General features: G+C 40.5%; 1 protein-coding gene across 2 annotated transcripts in view; it reads left to right on the top strand.

Annotated features, from left to right (window-relative positions):
• The window catches only part of ADAMTSL1 (ADAMTS like 1), a 397,281-nt gene that overhangs the window by 366,367 nt on the left and 8,080 nt on the right, over positions 1-22,834 (top strand). For both annotated transcript variants that reach the window (XM_027862672.1, XM_027862671.1), the window contains 3 exons: positions 13,980-14,192; positions 16,322-16,502; positions 21,176-21,383. In XM_027862672.1, coding sequence (XP_027718473.1) covers positions 13,980-14,192; positions 16,322-16,502; positions 21,176-21,383 — 602 coding nt within the window. The remainder of the gene's footprint in view (positions 1-13,979; positions 14,193-16,321; positions 16,503-21,175; positions 21,384-22,834) is intronic.

Here is a 22,834-nt window from a genome sequence, read left to right as displayed (position 1 = left end):
CACTGCACTCTATCCCATCTCACTTGGTTATCTCATCAGTCTCCATGGGTTCAATGATCCCAACTAGGAAGATGAGGATGGATATTTCCATCCTTAGCCCCTCTCCAGTCCTGCATCACCAACTGCCTTCTGGACATCTCTAACAGGACATCCCCTAGGTATCTCAAACTCACTATACCCCAAATGTAATTCATTGCCTTTCAGCAAAAAATTTCCCTTCTGAACTTTGCTCTTAACTGCCAAGGACTCCACTATCTTCCTGTTCACCTAGGCTCACTTCATTGTCATCTTTGACTCCTTTCTCTCCCTACATATCCAGTCTACTTCCTAATCATATGATTTCTACCTTTAGAGCATCTTTCATGAGATCTGAAAGAAAATGTCAACCATCCCATGCATTTCATACTTGAGAAACTGAGTCCCAGAAAGAGTAAGTGAATTGTCAAAGTCATTCACAGTTTGAATTAGAACCAGGACTATAACACAAGCATGCTTTCAGCCTAAAACCACTATTTCTATCCTAGGGAAGGAGGGAAGGAAGCAGGAAGGAATAAAGACTACTCTCCTGATCCCTAGGGAAATCAAGCAATTCACCCAAGGTCGCACAACATTAGTAGGGATGGGGTCTTCTACCTCTTGCCAGAGGTCATATCCTAGCTCTGCTACTAGCTCACTTAGGATAGTTTCATCATCTGTAAAGTGAGAATTAGACTAAACAATAGCGAAGTTTTCCAGCCCTATAATTATTTGAGTCTACTACTACTAATCTATAAATCTAAACTAATAACAGTATATAAGGTGTTTCTTCTTTAGAGTTCAGTCTTTCTCATTTATCCTTCTCATAACTGTAACTTGAAAGGTACATAGCATGCCAAGCTTCACTCCAAAAAAAATTTCACTCTTGGAAGATCTCTACCTTGAAAAGAAAAAACTTTGAAAACCAGTTATCCTTATAGAATTCACCACTCCACTATTAGTAGTGCCTGTTCAGAAGTAATGAGCTCTGGATGACTTTTGTTGCCAAGGAGATAAGACCAAAAATTCACAGAATATGCTCCCTGAAACCTGGCAGAGACAGCAGTGTCTAACTCTTTTGAAGTAGCAACAAGGAGGATAAACTGGCAGCGTCCTTCACGTGTGCATGTTGTCTGGCCAGCTCCCTGAGCTCAAAAAAAGGAATTTAGCTTCAGAATTTAACTTCTATTGAAACAATAGAGGCATTTGTCTATACAGAATAAAGGCTGCATCTCTTCATCCATCCGTAGATCTCTCAGTCATACTACATCTAAGTGAGGCTCATAGGGTAAGAAGTCCTAGGATCGTAGAGTTTGGGACAGAAGGAACCTTTAAAGTTACTGGTCCAATCCCTTCCTTTTAAAAAATGAGGAAACAAGGGCCGGGAGAGGCTTGCCCAAGGTTACAGGGGTGGTGAATAGCAGACCTGGAATTCAAACACAGGTCTTCTAACTCCACATCACAGGCTCAAAGGCTCATAGATAAAGAGCTTGAAAGGACTTCAGAAACCATCCAGTCCAATCTGTCAGTTTACGGACGAGGAAACTGAGGCCCAAGAAAGTTAAGTAAAGATTTATCCAAGGTCACAATGGTACCAAATAGCAGAGTTAGGATTCAAATTCAGGTCCTCTGACTTAAGGATTTTAAAAAGATTGGCTGATTCTGGGGTCCCTGAAAATCTATGTCCTCTATGGTGGGTCAAGGAAATTTGCATCAAACTTCATGCCCCTAGAATATTCTGAACTCCCAAAGCAAAGTGCCAGAAACAACATGTTCTACTTGAAAGGCATTAGGGTCAATGCTACTCTGGGACAAGTCCAGACCTAAATCCAAAGAGCACTTAAAAAAAAAAAACTGTAGTGACTAACCACAAACCTGTCCCTGGTCCTTTGCTTTCCTCTGCTGTAAGATGGGAATGTTCTACCGGACAACCTCTAAGATCCCTTCCATCTCTAGATCCAAAAGAACTTCAGTTGAACCAAGCTTTGCCCCCATTATTCTGAACCCTCCAATGCAGATTGCCATTCAAATTGCTCCCACCAGCTCCTTACTGGTACATAATAACAGGCAGTCAGATGGATGTACGCTCCCCCTCCCCCGCTCCAGCCAACAAATTGTGCCATCATATGGTAGCTCTCTGGTTCTTCCAGGTGTTGAGGAAGTCTCTTATGCTGAAGACTAAAACCATCTCTGAACCATAAAAGCAGCTACAGCTGTATGCATGTCAGGTTGCTGTCAGATGCTCTCTCCAGGTCTGCAGGATTTTTGACCTCCTCTCCCTAGGATGTCTCTGTTTATGAGTCTTCGACAAACTGCACATTCTCCAGTATCAGCTGCCAAAGCCAGACCGTGGCTGCCAGGACACCTCATTAGGCAGACAGAAGTCAGACAGCAGCATCTTTATACATTCTCTCCCCCAGGCCTATTCTTCCCTTCCCCTCTCCCCACCCCCACCCCCTGCCACCAACTGGCCCTTTCTGATCAGTCCCCTTCTCCTCCCTGCCTTGCATGTTATTTTCTTTACTTGGTTGGGAAGTTCCTTGAACACAGGAGTCTCGTGACTCAAGAGACACATATCAGCTTAATAAATCCAGCATCCCCAGCAGCCCTGACCCTTGTAGCTCACTCTGGTATTCCTCATCAGCCTCCGCTCCTTCCTGTGACTTGTTGGTGAACTCTGAGCTCCGCCATGCTGCCTCTCAGGACACCTGCTATGAATATTAGCCATTCTTTATCCCAGCTGCTGGGTTGCAGCAGCTCAGGTTTAACAAAGGAAAGAGGACTGGGAATGTGTCAGGGTTGTTTTTTGTTTTTTTAAGAAGGATTTCTTGGTGGGATGTTTCATGGATCGTATTTGGAGGTTTTTTTCTACTCAAGCACTCTTTCTGACTTGAGCCAAAAAAACAGGTAAGCTCTTTCAGGAAAAAAGAAATGGGTATTCTCTAACATTTTCTTATATTTCCCTGTAGCTAGAAACTAAGTGCCTCTATTTCTCCTAAGAGAAGAGAATTTAAAAAGTCAAATATCAGCTGTTTCCAATATGCTGAGGTGCCTACCCTTATGATTAATAATATTATAGACCACTTAGCATATACTATGATATTCATGATGAAATAATTAAATATCATTTCCCCTAGAGACTTTAGACCCTAAGGATATATGTAATCAGAAGAAAGAAAGATAGAAAGAGACAGAGTCCGAGAAAGAATGAATATATGATAGGTTTAGGGTATAGAAGGGACTTTAGAAGTCAAATAACTTACCATAAATCACACAGGTAGTAAACAGGAGAAACAAAATTCTTTCCCTTAACTCTAGATCTATAATTCTTTCCACTGTACACAAAGTGAGGGGTGAGAGAGAGAGAGAAGGGGGGGGTACACAATACCAAAATCTGGCCTTGAACCCCCTTCATATATACCATAGATATGTCCACAGCCTGAAGCTCATTTAAAGCCGTCCAGTCACTAGATTGAAATTCCTCCCTCCAGAATCATAAAAGCTGCTGCCAGATCCTTCTCTGGAAGACAACCAGCAGGTCTCTTTGCCATTAGTGGAAGCACCTGCCACTTTGCAAGAGGGCAGAGTTGGCCCAAGCTTTGTAAACCCCAAAATTTGAAATGTTGTTTTTAATACTGTTTTTTCTAAGTTGCATTTTTGTCAGGGAAGGGAGGAGAAAGGAGAACTTTGGGGATTAGTGGCAGAATCAAAATCTTATGGTTGGATGGAGCCTCAAAAGTCATTTAGCTCCATCCCTTCTTGAGTTCAAATCCACTCTGCAATATCCCCAACAAGAATGATCGCACCTCCCACGAAGGTGCTCCAGTGAAAGCCCTCTCTATCCCGAGACTAGTCTATGCATGAATGGCTCTCATTGGTAGAAAGCTTTTCATTACATCAAACTGAAATCTGCCTCTTTCCATCGTCCACCATCACTCCCAATTCTGCGCTCTGGGAATAAGAAGAACACATCTAGTCCCTCTTCTCCATAACAACTTTAGCCCTACAAAGGTGAAGAAAAGCAATGAGAGTAACTATTATCAGACACCTTATTCTTCCCAACATGGAGGAACTGGTGGCTGGAATAGAAATGCTGGGAACCTGAGGAGGAAGTGAAGCTTACAACTTAAAATCTGTGACGGGCAGAAGGAGAAAAATATGACAAAGGCCCTAGATCTGAGGAGATCAGATTTCTGGGTTTTTATTTTTATTGATACATTTTTCATTTCTGAATATATCCTCCACCTTCCTCTATCCTGAGAGCCAACCTTTGTAAAAAAATAATAATAATAACAATAATAATAAACAAAAAAGTGTTGGGGGGTGGAGGAAGAGAGTCATTTTAAAAAGCTAACCAACCTATCAACCAAGTTCGTTAGTATATGTAATTTCTATACCTCTAGTCTTCTACTTCTGTAAAGAAAGAGGAAACATTTTCTCATCTCTTCTTGAGGCCAAGCTTGGTCATTATAATTACACAACATTAAGCTCCAATTTTTTATTCTTATTTGCTCCATTTCCATTGTTGTAGTCTTTGTTTTGTTTTCCTGGTTTGGCTTACTTTACTTTGCATCAGTTTATGGCAGTCTTCATATGTTTTTTTCCTTGTGATGTCATTTCTCCCAGACTCAGAAATCTTCAAAAGATTTTGTAGAACAGGAGAGATCCTGCAGGACTTAAAAATAACATCTAGTTTTCAAAATTGGGGAGAAGGAAGGAAACAAACATTTGTTATATACCAGACACTGTGCGTTTATCTCACTCAATCCTCACAACTACCTTGGGAGACGAAAGCTATTATTATCCTCATTTTACAGATGAGGAAACTAAAGCAGAGGTTAAACAGCTTGCTCAGGCTTACGCAGCCCGTAAGAGTCCAAGGCTGAATTTGAACTCATCTTCCTGACTCCAGACCCAGCAGTCTTATCCATTGCTCCACTTAGCTGCCCATGCCTGGCACATAGTAAGAATTTAAAAAATACTTACTAATGGTGATGATATCATATCACTTCCCTCAGTCTTCTTTTCTTTGGGCTGAACATCTTCAGTTACTCTTTTATTTAAGAAAGGTTAGAAGGACTTTACAATTTCAGAATAATTCTGAGTTAGATGCATTTATTCTTGAGTCTAAACCTTGTGTTCAAACTACTTCTTTCATTATAAGATACAGATTAAGTTCTCCCAACAAATGTCGCACAGTCCTAAGACTTTATTGCCTACCTAATCAATGGAAGAGGCAGAAAAGCAGAGCATATGGGGGATGGAAAATAAGCTTTTATAGTTAGTTCCCCACTTGTTGGAATGTTTTAAAATTTTCTTTGGCCATGAGTGCCTGAGGATAGTCTTTGCACCTGGTTATTTGACCACATTATTGGGAGGTCTGAGAGACCAGAGTGAAAATTAAAGTTGCTTGTCTTCTCCCAATAATTTCTTAGGTCTGGTTGTTCAATGAGTTAATCATATTTTCCATAAGTCCCCTATTTCTTGCCAACTCCTACTTATTTTAATTCAATTATGTATCTAAGAGCCTTTATCATCATAAGAGGATGAACCTCAAAGCATAAGCAAGACAGGTAACTTACAAAGGCTTCTTGATTTTATTTACTGATCTCCAAGGCCACACAGATGGATTTCTCTGTGTACCACATATCCAACAGAAGTGCAGAGAGCCCTCAAAAAATTGTAAATGACTGAATGGATATCTTCCAGTTTTGTAGAATTAAATTAAGAAAAGTACTCCCAGACTGAGAACTCCAATTACCAAGTTTCATCCCAAAATGTATCATTTTATGGTGAGTTTTAACTCCATGAAAATACAGGGCTATAATACAAATGCTGACAGGCCCAGGGCCAGCTCATGAAATAAGAATTCCATGTATTTAATATTTTCACACAGTGTGCCCTAATCCATCACACTTTCTCTTCCTTTAAAGAGCATTAAAATAGATGAAAATATAGAGGATTCTTTTTTCCTCCTTTTCATATTCTTTTATCCCATTTTCAAGCCATTCCCCCACTCCAGTCCTTCCCTTTTTCTACTTTTTTTCCAAATTTTATTTCTACTTATATCTTTTGTTTTTAAATAATCTTTGTTTCCAAATGTAGCCCCACTCCCTCTTTGACCAGAGCCATCCATTGTGGGGGTGGGAGAGGTGGGGAAGTAGTTCAGAAGAACTAACCAATTCATCAACTAAGTCTGACAGTATATGAATTATTCCATGCTGATAGTCTGCCTGCCACCACTGTGAAAAAGAACAAAAGTGCATTTTCTCATCTCTTCTTCAGGGTCATGTTTAGTTATTATGGGTACACAATATTCAGTTTGAATTTTTTGGACCTTTTCACTTCCATTGTTGTAGTCGTCATGTATATTGCTTTCCTTGTTCTGCTGGCTTGATGTTAGCAATTCATATGTCTTCCTATACTTCTCCAGATTATTTCATATTCATCATTTCTTACTATGTGGCCTACAGTTTTAATTTATTTACTTTTTTCCCCATGTAACTTCTCAAACTCAGCTTTTCTTTTTCTGTACTAGTAGACTAGTTGACTCTGTAAGATGGGAAGAAAGGGAGAGAAAAAAAAATCATGACCAGTTCCTTCTGTTTGGTACAGTTAAATAAGGGTTCAACACCAATAGTGGTTGAAATATTGAAATACCATTTGGGGACAAACTAGACTAACATGTGGGCCAGCATGAAACATCCAGTATGCATGAGATGCTTGCCTTTCTCTTAAGTGAGAGGCAGCATGATGCTTGGAAAGAATTCTGGATCTGGAATTACAGTACTTGATGTTCGTTGTTACTTCTGTGATGACCTTGGCCATACCACCCCTCTTTGGGTCTCAGTTTCGTCTTCTGCAAATTGAAGTGATTGGAGTAGATCATCTCTATGGTCCCTTCCAAACTGCAAATCTATGGTCCCAACTCCTGATTATATGCAGTCCAATAAATCAACATGAGGCCACCATATTATGTCACAAAAGGGTCAATAGAATGAAAGCTTCTCCAGGACAAAAACTATTTCTTTCTCTTTTTTTGGTCTTGTATCCCCAGAGCCCAGCATAATGTCTGGCCCATAGTTGTTTACTTAATGTTTCTTGGATAGATGGATGAATGCCAACCACAAGCACCTTCCAGATAATCCCTGAAAGGATTATTATTGAAGGAGCAAGGAACTTCACTGAAAGTTCAGAGTAGGTAAAGGGACAGAGCCACTACCTCTCTAACTCTCCTCCCACCAGTCAAGTTTCCTAAAGCTCCAGTAGACTAGGCTGAATCTCATAAAATAAAAGTTAACAAGGATGTGAAATCTTATGCCTGTGTTTGAAAAAATCAACTTCAGAAATCCAACATAGGGGAAATAGGGATGATTCATCGGAAAAAAGATCTGGGGGTTCTAGTGGACTGTATAGCATAGTAACCCAAAAAAGCTAATGCAATCTTAGCCTGCATTGAGTTATGCTATTTTTAGCTACAGAAATACAAAGGAAAGGTTCAATCAGAAGCAGAAGAAAACTGAGGGAAGCAGTGGAGGGATCCCCAATTTCAAAGAGGATGTGAAAGCTGATGAACTGATGCAAAAAATAAGCAATGAGCTGGACTGGCTCAGTCTGATTGATGAAGTCCTTGATCTCAGTCACTGCCAAAGCAAGTGATCATGTGAACCTGCTAACTTTGGTGATCTTTTTTCTTAAAGTTGCTGTGCTAAATTCTCCCCACCTCTCTATCTGCTGTATGCCATAGTTTGTTGAGAGTAGGGGGGAGGAGGAGGATAAGAAGGTCAGACCCATTAGCAGAGACTTCCTTGCTGTCATCTGAAGATTAACTAATCATAAAAGAAAATGGGGAGGGAATTTTTATGACAATTTTAGTTTCTTGCTGCATGCCTCTCCCCCAGCCCCTCCAGAAGAAAATGGGAAGAAAACCTCACACATCTGTGAATCACAACCTGGCTTTGGCTCAATTTAGAGCCACAATGGACATAACGAGGGAGGCCTAAAGGCACTATTTTCTTTCACTGGTTAAGAAGGATTGATAGAAAGAAGTTTTCCATTGCCAGAACATTCATTAGTCAGGCAGCCTTCCCAAGCACCGTTTCCTCTTCAGCAGTACTAACTGCTAAAGGTCTTTAATAACTGCTGGCCTGGAGTTCATTGCATTGTTCCTTTTCCTGAGGCAGGTGCTGAGTTTGGAGGATGAATACAGTCAATGACCATGTAACGAGGCAGGAAGCAGAAAAAGAGGTCCTACTCACCTGCATGCATGCAGGGCCCTTCATATCCCCACAGAAGGTGTTTTATTACTCGGCCTCAGTAATGGGCCCACAGCTCTGGTGTCCAGGCCAGGGAGATAGACAAAGATCATTCACCTACAAGAACTGATTAATGTGTCTTTTACTTTAACAAATGAGAAACGTCCAGTGGCACAAAGGATCCACTGTGACAAGTAAGGTTTTCTCATTAGTAGTAGAAAATGTAATAATTATTCATCAGGAACATACATAGTGGGAATTGGGGTTTGATCCTTCCTTTCTACTGTTGGCTACTGGCTATTCTCAGAGGCCACTGTATACACATCCATGCATGCATACAGATAGACATACATGTAAGCACAGGGAGTATAGATTTTGGAAGACTGAATAATAATCTTCAATGGAAAAAATATGTTGGTGAGCACTAGGAAAATATTTTTATTCAGTAAAAAGCATTTAAAGACATAGTCAAGGAGAAGACGATTCATAATAGTGACTAACGGGGTTTTTTTTGTCTTAGTTACAAGATAATAGATTTTCCTAAGATAATTTCAGGTCCCTGAGGAGCAGTTACATTAATTATAAATACATTGTAGCCAGGTACTATCTCGATGTTAACAAACATGTTCAATTAAATTCAATGAAGATTAGCAACTAAGTTGTCTAAGGCACACATAGCCTATACAGAAATACCCCACATAAAGTTAATACAATGTCCAAAAACTTTAAAGTTTGTCCTTTATCCATTCATTCTGAACCCTATCCTTTCCACACCCTACCTCTCCTTTCCTTTCCCATCTACTACTCCTTTTCCAGCCAGGGACCTTTAACATAGGCATACCTGTGAGAATGAGGAAAGATTTCAAATATGTCAAAAGATCTAGTTCTTGCTGATCTTAGAATATAAAAATCATCACTGTCCAAGCTTTTATGGTGCTCTGTTTCTAAGACCTTAGCAGCTTGCAACACAGTCCAGTGTTCAAGACTTTCCCCAGGGAGGATATACACAACTCTATGTGACTTTTAACCTCTGTGGACCCGAATCATCATCATCTGTATAATGAGCCTTGACGAGATCACCTCGAGGTCCAACTCCATGATCCTATGAAAATGTGAGGCATCAAAACCAAGAAAGGGGAACTTAAGAAAATGGGGGTATTTAAAGTTCCCCCCAAATATAGAAAGTTAGGTTTAGGGGCCTGAGGAAGAGGCTAACAAAGACAGACCATTCTCACCTGCCTGAACTATCCCTCTTCTTACTCTCCCCCTAGGGAAATCAACCAGTTACAAAGTTTGAAATCCCCACTATTACATGGGAGCCACCCCCATGGCCTCTTTGCCTTCCCAATCTACTTTTCTAATTCTGTCAAGCTGCCTCTGCAAGTGGGAACAACAACCCCAGAGGCCTCTCTCCAGAATAACAGATGCCAAGAGACAAAGTACCATCTCTTTGGAAAATGAGAGGGTTCAAGGATATGAAGCAGGGAGAAAGAAGAGACAGGCTTTGTAGTGCAATCTTAATGTCTAAAGAAATGGGACAGAGATGCAGCCATCCACCTCATTGAAGCGGGGGAATGGGAAACATCTAAGCAATACTCAGAATTTCATGGAAGCAAGATTTGAAATGAAAGTGTGGCCCCCATACAAATATTAAGGACCATACACCTTAAGACAAGAGTTAAATAACATGAGACAGTATATAGGTAAATATTAAATGCATAGTATGTATATTTCACTGTACCATAGATCTAGAAATAGAGAGGTCCTAAATGATCATCTAGGGTCACCCTCTCCACTCCCCTTTTACAGGGGAGGGTGTGGGTAGCCCAGAAAACTAAAACAACTCCATTTTTGTCTGTAATTCCTCTATCTTGCCTCTAACCCTGTTCATATTGTAGCCCTTGCCCTTGCTTATGACCTTCCTTACTGCTGAAACAACAGGGACCATCCTATCTTTTAAGGCAGGGTTACAAGAGATAGCTAACTTGAAGAAGAACCTTTCCTGTCACTAGCCCCAGCAACCGATCCTGTCCAGGCAAGGAATATCACATCCCCTATTCCTACCCTGCAAGCTCCCAGCAACAAGCCCTGTCCAATCCAAAGGTAACCATACTCAATTCACCTCCTGCCTAAATTGAAATCTACATAAGCTTTTTTCTTTCAGGGAGTGTCCATCTGTGCGGATGGGGCTCCCTTGCTTGCAAACTTAATAACCCTTGTTGGTCCCTAAATTTCTGGTTTTGGTTTAGTTTTGGTTGTTCTGGCACTGACAATTTTACCCACAGAGGAGACAGATTCACTCAAAGTCATCTAAGTAGTAAGTATATGAGAAGAGGGAGATTGTACTGTGGAATGAAGTAGTCAGAGAATACTTCATGTGGTAAAGAGGGAATTCGAGTTGAACTCTGAACATTTTTAGAGAAGCAAAGAGAAAAGAGAAAGACATTCCACACAAGGGACATATGTTAGCAGTGCTCCATTCTTTTAAACTTCTGGAGTCATATCCCAGGGACCCCCTAAGATCATCAATCAGTCCATTCCACCCACCTCAAGTAGTGGGATAAAAGTTTGGGATTGGGGCCTGAAGGCACACCATCTCAGTGCCCTATTTTTTAATATTAACCTCCTCCAAAACTTTGACCAAAATTCACATCCTCTAGGACATCCACTCAAAGCACCAGCAAAGGACCTTCTAAGATACCTGAATTTGAAGGCATTATGGCCCTAGCTCTATCATTTACTAACTTTGCAACTTAGGGCAACACTATAGTTTGCCCAGCTGTAAAATGAGGAGATTGGACTAGTTAATGCCTAAAGCCTCTGGTCTCTTCTAGCTCTCATGTTCTGAAATTCCATATGACAGCTACCCCTTTTTTTACTAAGTCCACATGCCCAGCTCATGGTAGGGCTTCTCCCTTCTCTCTCTGCTCCCCATCTCCACCTCCCATGGGGACCAGTGGGTTTAGGATTGTAGAATTTAGAGCTAGAAAAGACCTTAAAATCTTCTAACCCAGGGGTTCTTAACTTGTTTTTGTATCAGCCTGGTGAAACCTATGGATTCCTCAAAATTATGTTTTTAAATGCATAAAATAAAATACATAGGATTATAAAGGAAACCAATTATTTTGAAATAAAGATGTATTTTTCCCATCCAAGCTTCCAGACCCCCAGAATCTATCCATGTACTTTTTATTTGGGGGGGGGGGGTTCATGGACTACAGGCTAAGAACCCTGATCTAACTCCAACCCCTTATTTCTACAGATTAGAAAACTGAGGCTTCAAAATTTAAATAACTTCTCCAAGATCACATATAGAGTAAGTAGTAGAGCTAAAATCTAAACATTGACCCAAATTCAGTAATCTCAGCACTGCATCTCAGTGTTTCTCTGCTGAAGTGGGTTACTGTGAGAGGAAGAAAGAAATTAGGATGCCTAAGAGAGGTCTGGGGGACACCAAATGCCCTCAATCATGGTTCTCTTTGAACATATTCCCTCAGAAGGTCAAACTTCATATTTATAAAAACCTGTCTTTTTTTTTTTTAAGAAAAACTGTGGCTTCTGGCATACCTCACCAGTAATATTATCAGGCTTAAAGAACAGCCTCAGGTTGTTGTCTCAAACTTCCTCCCAATTACTCAGAAAAATCATTCCTAGTAGAGTAGGAGAAATTGACCTTTAGAAATAAATATGGCAGCACTTCTGGCCAAGTGCTTCCTGGTAACTCATGGATAGCTATATTATCATCTGTCAACTTATAAGGCATGAAAAGAAAATGCTTTATTTGGCTAGTATCTACATGGCCTACAATTCCTTTTTGTAAGGAGCAGATGTGATAGAAAAATATGCCCACTCACCACCTTTTTCTTACAAAGTAAGAATGCTTGACCTAGATTCAAGAAAGACCCAAATTCAAATCCCAGCTCTGATATCTGTGTGACTGTGGACAAATCACTTCCCTTTGCACAAATCACTTTTCAGATTACTCCTCTGAAATAGAAGGATAACAGTACTACATACTTTCCAGGGTTGTCATGAGGAAAGAACTTTTAACCTTAAACTGCTCTAGAAATAGGAGTTTTCATGTATCCTCAAAAGTTGCACTGTTGAAATAAGGGATATATCTCTAGAAATAGATTAAAGCTATCATTAAAATTTTAGTAATTTAGTAAAAGCTGCTTTGATTCAACAAATTAAAATTCAATAAACATAAATGAAATGTTAGGTCTTAGGCTACAAAGAAAGACACAATACCCAGCTCTGTTCAGAAGGAAATTATACTATTTGTAAGCATTGATTCTGAGAAGTGAAATTGCTATATGACTTCAAATCAGGACTGTTTCAATGGCACTTGGTTACTCCACCCAATCCTTCCCTGGTACTGCCCTCAAGAAGGTTAGTTCCTGTGGACCATCCCCCATTTTGTGAGGCTATTAATGGATAACAGTGGGAGGAGTCCTTGAAATTGACCCCAAGAAGATGCAATTCAAAAGAATTTGACTCTTTTCAAATACTTAGGAAGAACTAGTGAGTGAAGCCAAGAGGTCACCTAAGCCACAATATGACATTAATAGCCAATATTTGTACAGCACTTTAGGAACTTCAATCTTTTATGTATATATCTCATTTGAGTCTCAAAGTGACTCCTTGAAGTTGCTAGAACAACTATTATTATCTCCATTTTAATGAGGAATAAGCTGAGGCCCAAAGAAGTAGCCAAAGTCACACAAGTGAGGAGTAGCAGAATCTGGATTCAGATCCAAGTCTCCCAATGCCAGATTCATTGCTTTTTCACTACACCACACACTACATACAGAGCTCTGACTTGTTCCAGTGCTTTACCTGATAAAAATATACACCCTATTTACAGAAGAGCAGATATTGCCAAGGCCATCCCTGGTACTAAGTCCCCCCTGTGTTCCTTCCATCTCTCCATGTTAACAACTGGGGGTAAATCATTATGGATCAAGTCCCTCAGAAGTCCTGCTCTTGTCTCTGACTCCCTGGATAAGAAGTATCTTTCCTCATCAGGCCCCCAGTGATTCTTCCTTTAAGCACCATACTGTCCTAGAGTCCTCTGCATTCACCATATTCACCCTTCCTGGAAGACTCAATTTGGTCTATCCCCTGGAAGATCTATTATGATGAAATGACCTGTCTCTCTCTGTTTTAATTAAATTCATTAGCAAGTTGCTAAGTGTGGTTCTGGTCCTTGGGGAAACTTAGCTTCTTCACCTCTTATCTTACCTAAGCTAGTTCTAGATCTGGTCTCAATAGTAGCCAATGCATCCTAGATGAAAAAAACACTCTCAGCTCTGGAGGTGATAATCTTTAAACATGATGTCTTCTGAGAGTTTTGAATTCAGTAGTTGATTTTTTAGATTGCTATAGCATATCTATGAAGTAGGCAGACATTATAAATAAACCTACTTCAGAGAAAGGGGTCTACTGTAAAGGGAACTCTAAGAACATAAAGGGTTCTTCATTCGGGAAACATTTAGGAAGCCCCTACTCCATGTAAAGCATATGCTAGGGGAGATTTGGGGTTTACATTAGGTATGATTCATCAAAATGAAAGTCAGGATGGATTCAAATATCTTTCTTACTCCGTAGATTCAAATGCCATGGCTTTATAGCAACAATTAAGGCCAAAAAAATCACCTTTTTTGGTGTCTTTGTTGAAGATTTACTTCTTACCTTACATCCTTCTAGGTTGCCCAGTCCAAGGCCATCCTATGCCTAATATCACCTGGTTCCATGATCATCAGCCTATTGCTACATCAGCAGAACCAACATACCGCATGTTAGCAGCTGGGCAGATTCTTCAGATTACAAATGTCAGTGGAGGGTCTCAGGGTGAATTCAGCTGCCTAGCTCAGAATGAGGCTGGAATGCTAGTGCAGAAAGTATCTCTCGTGATCCAAGGTAAGGAACAGCATTGCCCTATGGTTTGGTTTGGGTAATGGTTTGCTTTTTTGTTCAACCTGTGATTTTATCAGCATGCAGAATTCCTGATGTGGAAATTCTCTCCACTGATGCAGTTCAACAACTCCTCTGTAAATTCTAATTTTAGAGAGCTGCCAATGGCTCTGAGAGATGATGGGGCATGCATGTGGTCACATAGCTGTATGTATACATGCACATACATGTGTCATATACACATAGGTACATATACACAAGTCACGTAGCCATACCTATACATGGGTTGTGTGTGCATATATATATATATATATATATATATATATATATACACACACACATATATATATAGTGTGTATATAAATATGTGCATGTGTATATATGTGTTCCGTGTATATATGATTTACATATACATGCATAAACACACATGCGTATATATGTCTCAGACTTGAACCCTGGCCTTCCCAACTCCAAGGCCAGTCCTCTATCCACTATGCCATGCTCAATTAATGAATGAATGAAAAGCAATTATAAAGTGCTTGTTGTGTGCCAGGGACTGTGCTGAGAGCTGGGATATAAATACAAAGAGCAAGACAATGCAAACAGGAAAACAACACTTTAGGGAGTGGTGGCTAGAGAAAGTGTTTGAGTCTTGGAAATCACACTGGTTTGGTTATGTTCTCGATTTCTTGAAGAAGTCAATGTAGAAAACTAGATAGAATTTTCAAGTTCTGGTAAAGCATTAGAAAGTAAGGTTATTTCTGATTAACATACATCCTTAGAGACTGAACCCCAAAGCCAAACAAAATCTCAACCTTCTTAAACTGAGTCTACTTAGGACATTTTGCAATTGAAACACACCCCCTCTCAAGCAGGACATAAGAAGGGGATACATATCTAAAATACACCTCTGTCCTGAAAGTTACAGCTAGGGCTGAATACCAAAGGTGGCAGTTTTGTCCAAACAGCAGCATATTTCCTCTATGTTCATTTCTAGTATGGATGATAAAAAGGATCATTAGGGAAACGTAGGTCTTGTGCGCTCATTCGGCTGACAAATGGCCCTGATCTGGGCCCTGTCTGGAAGCTTCTGTTCAGAACAAGTATTAGAATTTGAAGCATAGGCTTGGATTCAACATCACCTCCCCAGGGATACCCTGCCATCAGGCATCCCTGCGCATCCTCCTGGTGCTAATAACAGTAGGTTCCAAAACAGTGGGACAAACTCCAATTGGGCCTTTCTATAGAAACCCATTAGAAACCTCTAGCTTGGCACTTCCGGGTTTCTCCATAGGCCTATGTGAAACACTTCAAAAAGAAATTCCATTGCACGTTTTTTCCAAAATGCAGGGTTCTGAAGGAGAGGAAACAGTTGGATGACAATATGGAAAAGGTAGCCTTGGAAAATTAAAAAAAAAAATTTCCAAGCCCATAAAACTTTTTTCCCCCTTAAGCCCCCTGCTCCCACCTATTCACCCCATAATAACATGGCTTCATAGGCAGAAAAATAAAGATCAGTTTCCCTGCTGGCCAGCCCTCCTACCCTGTTATACCTCAGCACAGGGCTGGGGATCTGCACAGTTTGTATGGCATCATCTTGCAAATGAAGCACTAAAAATTTACAAGCCCACAAGTATTTTTAAATATTCTCCTGCCCCTACCTACACACACATATACAACATAAGAAAGTAAAACAAACTCTAATTTTCTACATATCATTTCACGTCCCCAGCACTTATCATAGTGCTTGGTATATGGTATGTGCCTAGTAAGTGCTTATTGTTTGATCTCATACAATGTACAGATAAGGAAACTGAGGCACATACCAGTAAAGTGACTTGCGCTACTCACAAAGGTAGTAAATGCCACAGCCAAACCTAGGTTCTGGGACTTCAGATCCCTTCATCCTCTAACTAAGATCTTATTATAAACAATTCTTAAATTTAAAACATATTTATCTGAAGAAATAAGTAACATTATGGGGTGGAAAGAGAATAAAGAAAAGTTCTAGTGTAAGGATGACCCATAAAACCAAACTTGGAGTGATGGGAAGGGGATTAATAGTTACACCGGGAAGAGAGAGCACTATAAGTAACCCAAGGCTATTTTCCAATTTTACATTGTGGCTGCTGCAGAATACTGGTGGTCAGTGGACAAATTGGTGGGATGTTCAGCCTCATGTGGGAACAGAGGAGTTCAACAACTCCAGCTGAAGTGTGTGCTGAATAACACCGAGGTCAACCCTTCATATTGTGCAGGAAAGGCTAAACCAGCTGTCCAACCTGTAGCCTGCAACCGAAGAGACTGCCCATCCCGGTGAGTCTGTCCAGCAGAGTATCTGTGTTGGACTTCATCTAACCTATGTCACTCAGACCCAGGGCTAGAGTTTCATGTCATAGGATCACAGGATGTAGATCTCCAGAAGACCTTTGTGATCAGCTAGTGCAACCCTTCCATTTTATTGATAGGGAAGCAAGGGAAAGAGACTAGTTAGTCACAGAGAGACATCATTCCAACTCAGGTCTTCTAGGACTAAATTCAGTGCACTTTCCACCATAGCAAGCTTTCTTCTGGAGAAGCTGCCTGTCAGCTGCCTAATTCACAAGATACTCTCAACTATGGTACTGGGAAAGCATGAAAAGCCTTACATCTTTTTCTTCTCTTAGTAACTTGACTAATCAATAGACCAGATTCAGTTAAGAGATATTTATCCATTTATTTCTTCAGGACATAATCTTGACACTACACCTACTTAAAGTTGAAGCAAATCTCCGTCCCCCCCATCATTCTTACCAGTTCCAAAGATTGCTGTGTTCTAGGTTTGGGTCCTTCCAAAGGTCACTGGCAGCATACTGTACAACTTTGTGGTCATTAGAACCTAGAACCCTATCATGATTTTACCCAATCTTTATCCTTCCACTCCAAGACTGGAGCAGATGGACACCAATCATTCTTTGTTTTTCATCTCCTCTCTAAATCCCCCAAGAATGGGCCCCCTGATTTTAGGATGCTGGTCAATGGGGAAGGAATGGGTTCAGTTAACCTGGGGCCATACTGGTTGAATGTGGTGGGTCAGTACCCAGCTGTAACAGGGCTAGGCACAGACTGCTACAATACCATTTTATTACCTTTCCATAAGACGTTCACCTCTTAGGCGACTGTTCTGTCTTTTGCCAGCTGAGTCATAAGGAACAGTTGAAACCAGGAGAGACTCAATGAAATATGAAACACACTCATTAATATCAGCAGTTTGACTTGCTGACGGGAACATTTCCATGGGAATGATTAATGTCCTTTTATACCCTTCCTGAACTGTAACATAGCCTGTACCTTCTCCCCCCTCCCCAACCTCCACCCCAGCTCCAGAGAAATTGCTGAAATGGATATTTGGAAATCAAAGTGGATTGAAACGCAGGCCTGAGATTCACCAGGGACATAAGAAGCTGCAAATTCAGCCCTGCCAAGCTGTGTGAAATGAAGAAGAGATCTTTTCTTTGCCAGGAACTTTTTAATTTGATTTGGTGATGGTTGGAGTCAATCAACCTAATTTAGTCCTGTAAATGAAATAATAATGGATGGGTCTGCTTGAGTTTCAGTGCCCCTAAGGAGTGTTAAAAAGTACCTCCTGCTTACTTCCCAAGTAATCATGGCTGTGGGCATTTCTGCTGAGCTGGGTTGTTGGTTGGGACTGTATACAGAGGAATCTTCTCTCCAAGGCAATTGCAGTATGCAAAGTTACCACAAACCTAGATTTCCTAGCAAAATGAACAACCACTTTGTTCCATGTTCCCCCAGGGATCCTCTTCCAAAATCCCAATTTTCCAGGAAGGGAATATCACCACCTCTTTTACCTTTTATCATTCTTCAGATTACACACTTCTTATATTTAGCAAGGCTAATCCCTACAATTTTTATGCAGAAAACACAGTAATGGTTAACACAGTTAATAAAAGGATCTCCCTGGTCATTCTCACCAACAGATGTAGAATCATGGTTAAACAGAGGAAACCAGGTTTCTATATTTTTGTTCCTTAGAGATAATACAGGTGTTCCTTATAAATGCTTAAAGCAGACATTCTCCCTCATCAACATCAGAAGACTTTTTTTTCCATGAGATTAAAGCCACCTTTGTTTTTCTAAATGAAATAGCTAAGAAGTAATGAACAACTTTTTGTCTATTTATGTTTCCAATGTTTTTCTCACATTGACATCTATTGTAATGTGTCAAGATCTCAATGCCACATTTTAGGAAAGACTATGAAAGCTGAAGCACATCAAGAAAAGAGAGACCAGGATGGTAAGGGAATTGGAAACCAGACCAAAAGAAGATCTCACCAAGCAACTGGAGAGGTTAACTTGTGGGGAGCTTGAAGGCTGTCTTCAAGTACTTAAAGAGTTGGCACATAAAAGAATAATCAGATTGGGTCAGCTTGGCCCCTGAAGGCAAAAGTAGAAGGAGTGGGTTTCAGGAAGGTTTCCACTTCTGTTTGCATTGCCAAAAGGATCTTTGGAACAAAAAGGACAGAAGAAAAATGATTAATGTGTATTGATATCCAAGATAAGGAGATAATTGGTGAGCAGCTAGCCATCCTTGACAAGTTCAAGTAACAAAGCCCAGATGGATTTCATTCTTAAGTACTGAAAGGTCTGACAGATGTGCTCACTGACCTACTGTAAGTGAGCTTTGAAAGCTTTGGGAGAATGAGAGAAGTACAGCAAGATGAGAAACAGGCAACTATCCCAATTTTCAGAAAAAGGAAGAGACTAGAGTCTGCAATGAGCCTGATTTCAATTCTTGGCAAAATTCTAGACTGATACATTGAAAGACTAGCTAATGAACATCTAGACAAGGAAGTGGTGGTCATAGTCAGCATGGTTTCATATAGAACAGATCATTATAGACCATCCTTACTTCTTTTTTTGTTAAGATTACTCAACTGATGTCAGAGAAAAGCCATAAATATCATTTTACTAGATTCTAGTGAAACATGTGAAAGTCTCTCATGCTGTTTTCATAGATAAAAATTAAGGGATACCAGCTAGACAGTAATGTAATTAAGTGGATTCAGAATTGGTTGATTGGCTGGACCTCCCAGGTAGTAGTAATTAATGGTTCAATACCAGCGGAAGGCAGTCTGCAATAGAGTGCCCTGGGGATCTATGTTTTGCTATGTCCTTTAGAATTCTTGCCAACTGACGTGATAAAAGTATAGAGGGGAGGGCATTCTTAGTAAATTTTCAGGGGGCACAAAGTTTTGAAGGATAGATAATTTCTTAAATAAGTTAAGATTCAAGAATATCTTGATAGGTTAAAGCACTGGGCAAAATCAAATGTGATGAAATGTAACAGGGAGTTTAAAAAAATGAATTTCTCAAATACAACATGAAAGAGACAGAGCTAAGAAATGGCTCATTGGAAAATAACCTAAGAGTTTTATTATACTACTGCAAGCTCAATATGAGTCGACAATGTGAGATAGTGGCCAAGAAAGCTATTATCATCTTAGGTGGCATGGTGAGAAGCATGGTGTCTGGGACAAAGGAGGCGGTAGAGCTATCATCCTCTGCCTTGATATGGCCAACATTATGCACAATTGTGGGCACTACATCTCTTGGCTCTGAGCATTTTCTCTGGCTTTCCCTCCTCATCTCTGGCTACTGCCTCCTCTGGCTTCCTTTAAGTCCCAACAGGAAGGCTTTCCCCAACTCCTCTTAATTCTAGCGCCTTCCCTCTATTATTTCCAATGTATCCTGAATTTAGCTTGTTTGTATATATTTGTTTGCTTATTGTCTCCCCCATTAGATTGTGAGCTCTTTGAGGGCAGGGACTGCCTTTGGTCTCTTTTTAGATCCCCAGTGCTTAGCACAGTGTCTGGCACATAGTAGGAACTTAATAAACATTTATCGCTTGAGAGTGTCCAGAGGAGAGCAACCAAGATGGTAAAGGGCCTTGTATTCATGCTGTAAGAGAAAGCCTAATTAAAGGGAAAAGGTATATTTATACTGGAAAAGAGCAAAATTAGGGGTTGGGAGCATGACAGCTGTCTACAAGAATTTGAAGGGCTATCAATCAGTCAAGTATTTACTATGTGTCAAGCACTGGGCTGTCAAGCCAAAAGAGAAGAATTGTTCCATTTGGTCACAGGAGGTAGAACTAAGAGCAAAGGTTGAAAATTACAGAGACAAATCTAGGCTTAATGTACAGAAAAACCTCCAAACATGTTGGGGGTACGGGACAGTATTCTGAGATTTTTTTCTACATGCGCAACTCCTAATATGAAACTCTCTACTGAAAGAGTGTGAATCTTTAACATGGACTTAGTTGCCTGGGCCACTGAGAGTTTACCCATGGTCTACACAACTAATCTATATTAGAGACAAGTCCTTCTCGCTCTAAAGCTGGCTCTCCATCTACTCTGCCATGCTGACTCTCTCCTAGTAATCACAACAACCCAAAAGTAGAATGACTTTCCTCATATGTTGCTGGGTTCTGCCTCATGTAAGGTCTTTAAGCAAAGACTGGATGGCCATATGTCAGGTGTGTGGTAGAGATGACCCTTTCTCAGCATAGGTAGGCATTAACTAGACCCAGTTCAAACCTTCTTTCCCCTTCTAATGGTCTTGAGAGTCTCTGGAGTATGACAACTACCAACATGGGGAGGACTTACACGTAGCACCTTCATGATCTTCTAATCCTTACATGAGCTGACACTGTTAGTTTTCTGGGTATCTTTCAAAATCTTCCTTTTGGGTCCATCGTCTAAACATTTAAAGAGAATTCTGCCTGTTGATTCCACACTGTGTTATACACAAAATCGATCCACGGTATTGGTTATGAAAAGTGACATCTATGTGTCCAGATTACCACAAATTAGTATCTACATAGAGAAAGGTAAACTTTGGACATCTGGGAATCTCCTTCTTGTGGCAACCCATGATGCAATCCAAGTCCTCGTGGCTTGCCTAACCCTTCTCTCCTCTTCTAACAGGTGGATGGTAACTTCTTGGTCATCCTGCACTCGAAGCTGTGGGGGAGGGGTCCAGACTCGTCGAGTTACATGTCAAAAGCTGAAAGCCACTGGAGTCTCGGTACCTATGTCCAATGATATGTGTTCCCAACTGGCCAAACGACCTGTGGACACCCAAGCATGTAATCAGCAGCTCTGTGTGGAGTGGGCCTTCTCTAGTTGGGGCCAGGTAAGGGACTAGACACCTTTTAATTTCACTTTAAAGGTAAATTTTTCAGTTTTTTTTATAGTTGCTTACAAAGGTATGAGCAGAATACCACAACTGTGGCCTCCCCTTCTTCTGTAGAATATTCTTCTTTGCCCATCTCTCTTTCATCCGGTTTCAAGTCCCCTTCCTCATGCCTAATATCATAACCTACTCCCCAAATTTTATTACCTCATTCTCTATTTTCACTCTCCTGATGTCTTTCCTGGTACCCTGCTATTCTCTGCCTTATCATCCCTTTAGATTTTCACATTTTCCTATAATTTCTAAGGTCTGCTAGAGGTACCTACACCCTCATGCTTATCTCTGATAGGGCGTATTTTTCATTGTCTGCCTGACAATGTTACGGAAGATGAATCCTATCCAGTAGGTATCACCTCAATACCTTTAATATGTCATTTCAAGCACCGTTCCATTTCCAAGTCGACCCCTACTTCACAAACATAAGAATAAAGTAAGCCAGATATAATTGCAAGAAAAGAAGTTTGCAAAGAAAGACTATCATTTGGAATGCAATTCCCATTCCCGAGACTGTACAGCAGGTAGTTGGTTTACTTTTCCCCCAAAAGCCTAGAAAATGGGAAAAGTCCTGCACATGAAATAGTAGCCTAACAGCCATTATCAGTTTGAGGCTAAAATCTTCCATTTTATTTAGGCCATTCAAGAACTGACAATCAAGTTTTGAATTGCACTGAAGGGTGGCATTTGTTCAGAGGGCTCTGAGACAGGAGAATGTGTCCCTATCCAAACATTCACACCCACATTTCTATGAAAATGCCTTTGTAACAGTGACATGTGCATTCTTATTTCTCCATCTCCTTTACTTCGACAAAGCTAGGAGAAATAATGCTGGCATTTCCCTTGGGGAATTAAAAATATTTCCTCAACCTTCAAAAACCTGGCTTGGTCTGATGCCCTTTATGGCTGAAATTTCTCACCTGCTCCTAAATAACTCCCTGTGGTATTATGAACATCACAGCCAAGAAAGGACCTTTAAGGGCCCAGAAGTGACTCACTGCCTTAAGAAGTTAAGTATAAAGCTACATCCCACTATAATGATCAGAAAGGAGTTGTCAATCTTTTTGCTGTATTGAATACAACTAGAGATATGTGGGGAATTGGCTAAAGCCCAATGAGATTTGTGTCTTCCAGAGATGATTATTATAGTGGCATTTATTGTAAGGGGAGTTGAGACCTTAGATTGTCCCTTTCAGTTCCCAAAAAAGCTTTCCTCAGCAATAGAGTAGGGCCAAGTCAGTGCCAAAGGGCTGGCTGGCTTCCCCCATCATTTCCCCCTGGCATTTTCCCAAGTGTACCAAACTCCATTCCCTTCATGCCCCAGGTTTCACATCTGCCCCATGATCACCACAGAATGCTCTTATTTTGGCAAGCCTTGGAGATGTGCATTCCTTCAT

Source organism: Vombatus ursinus, unplaced genomic scaffold, assembly GCF_900497805.2.
Source record: "Vombatus ursinus unplaced genomic scaffold, bare-nosed wombat genome assembly UNPS02014770.1, whole genome shotgun sequence".
NCBI classification, from domain to species: domain Eukaryota; kingdom Metazoa; phylum Chordata; class Mammalia; order Diprotodontia; family Vombatidae; genus Vombatus; species Vombatus ursinus.
This window is presented reverse-complemented; position numbering and strand designations above follow the sequence as displayed.